This window comes from Anoplopoma fimbria, chromosome 3, assembly GCF_027596085.1.
Source record: "Anoplopoma fimbria isolate UVic2021 breed Golden Eagle Sablefish chromosome 3, Afim_UVic_2022, whole genome shotgun sequence".
Lineage (NCBI taxonomy): Eukaryota > Metazoa > Chordata > Actinopteri > Perciformes > Anoplopomatidae > Anoplopoma > Anoplopoma fimbria.
In genome coordinates, this window is record NC_072451.1 from 22310274 (window position 1) to 22319192 (window position 8919).

General features: G+C 40.0%; 1 protein-coding gene across 1 annotated transcript; it reads right to left on the minus strand.

Moving 5' to 3' along the window:
- Positions 1–3039: 3039 nt before the first annotated feature.
- LOC129113492 (Y+L amino acid transporter 2) lies at positions 3040–8241 on the minus strand. Its single transcript, XM_054625824.1, has 9 exons — positions 7722–8241; positions 6435–6560; positions 6210–6354; positions 5066–5189; positions 4549–4652; positions 4361–4457; positions 4097–4246; positions 3455–3638; positions 3040–3134 (listed from the first exon to the last, which is right to left on the minus strand). The coding sequence occupies exons 1-9, from the start codon at positions 8239–8241 to the stop codon at positions 3040–3042; spliced, it is 1545 nt and encodes a 514-aa protein (XP_054481799.1).
- Positions 8242–8919: the final 678 nt, after the last annotated feature.

Genomic DNA, 8919 nt, shown 5'->3' on the forward strand with positions numbered 1-8919 from the left:
CACACGTCTCCGGAAACCAAAAATGTCAACGACCTCCAGTTTCTTCTAGAGCAGTCCACCGTTTGCAAAGTGACTGTAAGTGATTTTTTTTTTGTTCTTCTTAATGAGTAATGAGTAAACAAATGGAAGCAACTCATCATAACTTAAACTGTGTCTTCAATTCATAGCATTTCATTTCATCATACATGTTTTGATCTAATGGTGCAAGCATAAACATGTTTGGATATTTAACTCAGTGCAAGTATGAGGACATCTGCAAACACCATCATAAAGCATTATCTATCTCTACTTGGTTACAAGTCATTGTTAGAAATGTGGATTATTATTATTATTATTGTTCAGATCAAACAATAAAAGATAGACTTTAGATTCTGTCGATCCTCATAGCTTTCTATTTCTCTGCCCAAACATGACTAATGTGAGTCTTGTGAGTCCTGCGCTCTCCCCATGTCCAAGATAACATGTGAGAAATGAGGCTGCACAGAACCTTGTATTCACAGGCACCCTGTCTAACATGCATTTGACCCTTTAGCCCTGTTGGATTCATGCAAATCAAACACCATCATAAAGCATTATCCATCTCTGCTTGGTCACAGGATGCAGGCTGCACAGAACCTTGTATTCACAGACACCCTCACATGATACAGCATCTGCACTGTGACCATTAACAGCTGCAGCATGGGCTTTAATAATCAGATGAAATAGAAAAGAGTGACACATCGAGGGGAAATGTTTTAATTTTCTGACTTTAAAGCTACTGAAGAGAAAATTAAAGAGAAGTTAAGTTAATCAGCTTCAGTCAGTGACGTTCCTCTTTTTCATACTGTTTCCCTCCTGATGTTTGTGATGTGCAGGGAGAGGCAGTATCTGAGATCTCCAAAGATCCAGCTGATGACAGCACAAACTACTGCAGCCTCCAGAACCTGATGGACGGTAAATATTTCATCTGACACCATGAGAGTGTCAGTTTTACATAAGAAACCATGATAATGAATACCCGTTTGCTTTCCTCTGTTCAGGAAGTGACCTCATCAGTGCTGAGGGATACAAACAGTTCAGCAATAAGTGGATCTGTCCTGGGTTCGATACCGTCAACTGTACCTTACTTTAAGCAGAGATCAACCTAATGTCAATTCATGTGTGGAGTAATAAGGCTTTAAAAAAAATGGTTCATAACAGTGCATTTATCTTGCTGTTGTATTCATTTGGGCCTCATTTAGATATATATTTATAATCTAAAGCATGATTTGTTATTGTTATTGGATGTTTTAACAGCTGATGCCCCTGAACAGTGTTGAATATTATAAAATGATGGTGATTTTACAATAAATGATTTGAATCAATCAATTTCTGTTAGAAACAAAGTACAACCCATTAATAAGATGAAAGTGTGATATATGTGCTATGTGATTGAGTTCAGTCCAGTGTATTTAGGCTCCACCAGCTCTTGAGTGTGTATGAGGTCAGCATTACATTACATTACAGTCATTTAGCAGACGCTTTTATCCAAAGCGACTTACAATCAGTAGTATATTACATATCATTCACCCATTCACACACTGATGACAGGCTACCATGCAAGGTGCCACCATCAGACTCTAACTAACATTCATGCAACATCCAGTCCACACCGATGGCAAGCCTTCAGGAGCAACTTGGGGTTAAGTGTCTTGCCCAAGGACACATCGACTGCCGAAGCCGGGTATCGAACCACCGATACTCTGAATAGAGAACTACCTTGCGCCACAGCCCAGCAGTCAATTTGACAGTAAGGTTTCATCATGTGATCTCGTTTTTAATTTGTCTTACAATCTGGTTGACTAAGAATACATATTTATTTATTGTAAAGCTGTAGAGAAATAAAAAAAATTGTGAAGACTTTTCGAAAATGGTACTTAAAATAATAAAATAATAGGATGCATTAAAACACATACTTTCCTCCTGGGCTGCCCCTCTCTTAGTCAATGAATCAACTAATAGGTCGGTTTCATCTCAGTCGACAAAGATTTCTTTCGTCGATTGTGCTTTTTTTTAATGCTTTTGTTATGCTGAATGACTTATTTAAAAAAATAGTGGTGATTTTTTTGTGAGTTTGTTGTGAAAAAAACTCAGTTTTAAGTTGAACACTCATACGTATTTGCTTGAGGACAGTCCTACTTTTCTCTCCTTTAGAAGGCTCCAGTTGACATATCTGACAATAACAAAACAGCTCCCCGTTGTGGAGAGGCTGGAGCCTTCTAGTGGCGAATGAGTGAGTTTGTTTGTGAGCTACCACCCAGTTGCAGGAGGTGTCTTGCTTCTAAAAACCTGCTCTGAAATAACGTGGGCCAAACATAGCGTGAAAAACTTCATTAAATTGGTCAAAATAAATTCTTGACTGAAATACACTGTGATTCTGAAGTTGTATCCATGAAACACAACATTGAGGTCAACCATTTCAATTGAGAGATTAATAACACCACAATGAAACTTAAACTGTTTCATAGTGAAACTGATCAGAAACCAATCCCAGAATATTGGTTGAAATTGACAATTTCATGGTGTTTACATTTGAACAATTATTCACATACACACTTTAAAAATATATTTGGAGTCACTAATTGATTTCCAGCCACATAATCATTATTTGATGCATTTGTTTTAAACAATGTCAGGACCAAAGTAATCAGTTTACATCTTCACAATTGTCTATAAAATAAAAAAGTGAACATATTTATTCCATAGTTTGATGTAATCCTCATAGTAGATATTCCTTGACCTCTGTAGAAAAGTTTATTGCATTTCCACAAGAAAGCAACAGTTTGAAGTTCTTGAAGTTCTGCTCCTTCGTTGTGAGTTATTTGGAAGACAGGCCTTTTTTTTTTTAAAAACTTGACCTGTGAGAAGTAATCCTCACAAAACATTGCGAGCCGGCGCCTTGTCACTCTGTCCATGCAATGCATGCTTTTCTGCATTTGTGAGAGCAAAGAATGTTGACTCATTGACAAGACGGAGGCCTCTGGCAGAAAGCTGGCTGATGAGCGATGTATTGTCTGCCGCTCACTGCGTTTTACTGCATTCTTGAGCTTCTGTCTCAGTGTCATATTCAGTCAGACAGCAGTAGAGCAGCTTCTGGGCAGAGCTGGTGGCAAAGTCTAGAGGAGGAAAGTGGTGAGAGGAAGGAAGAAGTGGGAGTGTAGAGGTCAGTACCAGCTGACCCCTATAATACAAGATGAGTAATACCGTATTGAAAAGTGATATCAAATCATGTGACAGAAGTTTTATGACAAGCTGGGTAAAGGGTGAATGCCTGTGATTCATAATCTCATGCTTCATTTACAGGAAATGTCTTCCTTTTGTAATCCTCTCAACATGTTTGAACAAACACAGGACAGTTATTAAAAAATGGATGGATGGATGGATGGATTCTTCTGCACAAATATTACATTTTCTGCACACGGACATTTGAGCTTACCGTTTAACTTGCGTATGAATTTTGGCCTCTTCTCATCAGGCAGGTAAATGGCCACATAGTAGACGGGCACCCCAGATAGGGCAATGCCAATTCCTATGAGAGAATTGATGGTGTCTCCGTACAGAGGAACGATGACTAAGAACAGGCTACACAGACAGTAGATGAAGGGGAAGAACAAAGTCAACTGTGGAGAGAAAAAAGACAAAGCTCGGGTTAGTTTGTAAACTGATATCTGATTATCTACATGCAGAGTGATAATTCAAGCCGATACATAAATTATGGAAAGTGCTTTATTCATATTTATTTGTCCATTTAGTTTAGAGTATTATATATTCTTTTTTCTATTCTTTTTTTTTCTAATTATTGTTCCTTTTAGCACAGCCTGAAGAGTATGCCACCCTGCATTTTTACTGAATGAGAACAAATTAAATTTGAGTCTTGAATTCAGATGTATAAACAAGTCATAAATATGGGGTTCAAACTTAATATATTACAGAAATCATCACTTTAAACCATAACAATATTTGAAATATTATCACACAGGACTTGCAGCATTGTGTTTGTACAGCAGGCACATAAACCCTATGAACCATATTCATTTAATTTTAATCAGCATGATCTGAACAATGAACAAAGCATCACCTTCACAGGCCTGTGTCTGTCTGGCTGAGTGATGCGCAGGTAGATGAGTCCGGCCACAGACAGACCCACATAGAACCAGTAACTGAAGCTGAAGTAGTTGATGAGCTGGAACACATCCTCTACACACAGGAAGATCAGACCCATTAACCCCTGCAGAGCACAAATGAACATATTCAAGTTGTGAAATGTGAACATTGTTTGTCCTTTGAGGTATGTATGTGTATGCAGTAGAGGAATCTGAAGGGTAGGATCAATGGTTCTCACATTGAAAAGCAGTGCAGGTATGGGTGTGTAGCGCTGCAGGTGAATCAGACTCAGACTGTTGGGGAGGTGGCCTTCTCTGGCTCCGACGAAAAACAACCTTAAAGATCAACAAAGATGCAAAGTTACTGGCAAAGCACTCATCATGATAGGAGCCTAAAGTCAGCGCCTGTTCAACACTTCCTGATTACCGTGAGGCAGAAATGATAGAAGCGTTGAGTCCTCCGTAGCAGGACATGGCCACTGAAACAGGGATGATCCACTTGAACGGCCCAAGGACTGCATTCCCAAAAGTCTGTGGGGTCACATTGACAATAAAAACCTGTGCAATACATTACACTGTGCAATAATAGTTAAATAATAGTTAAAATAGTTTTTTCTGTCTGTAAATATAATATTTCAGTTATTGTTGATTTTCTACTGTTTTTTATTGCTTATTTATAATACTTGTTTTTTTTTATTTTTTTTTTATTTTTTACTCTATGTCTCTTGTGTGCACTTTACTCTACGCTGCTGTAAGCCTGCAAATTTCCCCGCTGCGGGACTAATAAAGGATTATCTTATCTTATCTTATCTTATCTTATCTTATTGACATGGTTCATTACAGTTTTATGAAGTCAGAGTGCAAAACATCCCAGGTCAACCATTTCAGGACTATATTTAGCAGCATAGTGAATCATCTCTTTCAGGGGACAGATTGTGTCTCACCACAGCAACGGCGTCACTGGCCAGCAGAGACGGCATGTCCAAAACCACGTAGTACGCTACGTTGGTCAGCAGGTAGATGACGGTAACGATGGGCATGGAAATGGCAATGGCCAGGGGAAGATTTCTGTAACAACAACAACAACAACAACAACAACAACAACAACACACAGAGAGCATTTGTTGACTCACTGCAAAGCTGCAGTAAACAGATTACAGAGAATTCATGTGAAGTGTTTGTTTTACTCAAGTTGCAATTTCAACCTCTGCGGCCCATTTTCCTTTGTTCAGCTAATGATTTTACAGGTAACGAGGATTACCATTGACTACAATGATCCCAGCTCAAATTCACCTAAAAAATAAAAAAATAAATCAAATAAACTGCAGAATTGCATCTGGCTCTGTACAAAATGTCTTGTTAAAGTAATCTGAAAAGACTGCGATAACCTTCAATGAGTAATATTTTGGCCACTTCGAGCGGCATAAATAAGCTGTAAACAGACCAACATATCATCAGGCAGAACAGTTGCAAATCCAGCATGCTATTGAGCAACATTAGCATTACTTTAGTCGTGATTGTGCAACAAATGACAACTTAAAGTCAAGTATTTGCTCTCAATAAGCTCTGTGTTTGGTCTCCACCATCTTCTGAGGGAAGATGCTAAATGCTTCGTTACGTTTAACAGCTAGCTGCTACATTTGTCTATCTACTGTTTAGTGTTTCCAGGAAGTGTACAGTTGTTGCTGTTTTAAACTTTTTTCTTCACTGCCTTCTGTGTCTGGAAACTAGTTGATTAGAGCAGTGAGACTAAACCAAAACAGGAAAGTTGCGGGCAGCGAAGCCAAATCACTACAAGCAACGCTTTCAAATATAGTAGCCATTATAACTGCTGTAAATTAGGAAAAAATTGGTTGTAGCAACTTTAAATAAAGCAAACAGATGTCTGACTGGGTGAGATCAAAGACCATTGTTTTCTTATTTGTCAAATAGTTTCTAGTATTATTCCTGCTGGCCCATTCTTACCACCTGTATAACCCAATTCAACCTGGTCAGAGACTTAAAGTCTAAGGTTCAAACGTGTCCACGTAGGCTCAAGTGTACATTTCCATGTTTCTCTTTGTGTGTCTGTGTATGAACGTGTGTTACCTCTCTGGATTCTGAATCTCCTCGGTGACAAAGTTGAGTGTATCCCAGCCGGAGTAGGAGAACAAAGCCGAGTAGAGGGCCAAAGCAATGGCTCCGGGGTCTGTGGTGGAGCCCTCAAACGGACTGTCAAAGCTCTTTGATTCTCCTACATCAAGATAAGTCATAGTGTTAAACACATATTCATCTTGTTTCCACTGATGCATTCTTAGTCCCGCATAATCTTACCAGTTGTTATTTTCATTAGTCCTACAACGATGATGAGGCAGAGCGACATGAGTTTGGCATAAGTGAAAATGTCCTGGACCAGAGTCCCCCACTTCACATAGGCACAGTTAATGAAGATGAGCATACCTGGACAAACCAGAGGTAAGAGGCAATAAATGAACCTTCATCTGCATGATTGAGAAGTTAATTTATACATACAAGGCCTAATACAGCTTTGGGTACAACTTCTGCTTTCATGTTAGGTTGAAACTTCAAAGATGAATCATTCAGTAAACAACGGTAAACCATGTTTGTCTGTTTATGAAACTAAATTTCAAAAGCATATCTAGCATAAAAGAAAAATGCTATCGCTCGGCCCCATGCAAGAGATTGATGACCATCTCTTATGGGTCACGTAGGCCAAAGTCTCTATGAGGGTACAGAAACAGACACTCAATTCTTAGTAGGTCGGCTCGTGGCATCGCTGCTCTCTCACCTAAATAGCTCTTCTGCTCACTATGTTCTTCACAGCACAAAGCCAGGCTGTAAACCACACTGGTCCACAGTCTAACTATAGCTGGTGCCAGTTCCACACAGCATTACTGAGATTTGTACTGGGATGAACATGTACCAGGGCTATAATACCACTGCACCAACTTGTTTCTGCTCATGTCATCCTTAATGGGTAAAACTAAAGCTCTCTTAAAAAAAACAAAATTCTGGATAATATTATCTAAACTGACATATACATTGTGTTTCACCAGTTGAATTTCTTTTAGTGTGAAGTAAGAAAATGTTGGGTTCACATTAGCATTAATTTCACACAGCTCTGATACGGCATTAGCAGAGTGAGGCTGATATCAATTAGATACAATTTTAAACAATAACGCTGGATTACATGCTGCGATGTTTCCTGTGAATTCCTCGTATGTGCCTAGGTTACTTGAATCCAGTGGTGGACTCGGCCACTAACAATGAATAAAAGTACTCGATAGAGAGGTAATTTCTGAATGTTAATACATTTAAACTGTAAAAAAACTTGTTTGGATTGAATGGAAATCTTAAAGTCTAAGTGTTTTGTTTCAGCATTTGATCTGACTTTCCTCACAGTTGAGCTGACGTCAGGAACTGGGTTGAGGCCAAAGTGGGTATCACAGTGTACATTTCAAACACTAGAAGGCAGAACTGTGAGTATTTTTCTGCAAATGCTTATAATTGCACAGACTTTTATGTTTCCTGGTGGATTTTTTTCTTGCAATCTGTTTTTCTGGGTGATGAACTATAGACCTACACAGCAGTGTTTCTTACAGAGGCAGGCTGCAGCGATGAGCCGAACGGCATCGTATGGCGGCCGGCAGGTGGGGTAGAAAGCCTCCACCAGGTAGTTGGCGAAGGTCAAGGAAATCACAGCCTGGCTGGCCGGCTCAACCAGCAGGATGGACGTCCACAGACGGATAAAAGCAAGGAAGCCTCCGAACGACTCCAGGATGTAGGCGTAGCTGGCTCCGGACTTGGGGATGGTTGTGCCGAGCTCTGCATAGCACAAAGCCCCAAACACTGAGAAGATGCCTCCAACAGCCCAAATCAGCAAAGACAGCCCGTAAGAGCAACTGTGCATGAGCACGCCCTTCGGTGAGACAAAGATCCCAGAGCCAATCATGTTCCCAACAATCAGGCAGATCCCATTCAAAAGGGAGATTTCTCTCTTCATCTGCATTTTCTCTTCTTTCCCATTATTCTGGGCCTTTAAGTCCTCCTCTGATGGAGCCCGTGAATTTGGGCATATTGTCTGTGACATGGCCCCCACCTTCTGCTTCAGATCCTCCATTACTCCTATGCCGGTGTGGAGATGACAGGGCTGGAATTAAAGGGGATTATTCCAGTTAAACAGTCAAAACAAACTGTTATTCCATATAAAATATCACATGGTTTTCTTTAATGAACTTTGCAATTTTGCATGTTGCCAAATCTCCCAGTAAGGATCTCACACACAAACATTTTCGGTCACTCTTTAGACAGGAACAAAAAGGCTGTAAATTAGGACATAAAAGGCAAAGGACAAAAAAGTAATCTTACTTCGTTTGCTTACTTATAGAAGATCAACAGGTGTATTTCTTCCTTTTAATGTGTAGAGTCTCCTCAGGTCAGTGCTTCTCCTCCGAACCAGTAAGTGAGACATTGGTAAAATCACATCTGAGAGGCAGCAACAGGACGGTCGATGTTGTAATCCCTGCAGACCAGCACAACTACGTCGGGTGTTTTTCCAGCACCAGGCCAGAGGCCACGTGTTCCCCCCCATGCTATTTTCAGAAACAAGACCTCGTCCCTGCGCCCTGGCAGCTAAGACAGAGGTACCCAAGCTGTTTCTGCGTCAACATACAGGATACAGACAGTAGATTGTGTGATACAGAACATATCGTGATAAAAATGCTATGTGATTAAACAATATCTAATGCACTGAATTCTTTCAGTGACATTTAGCAGGTGCCTCCACCTTGACGTCTTG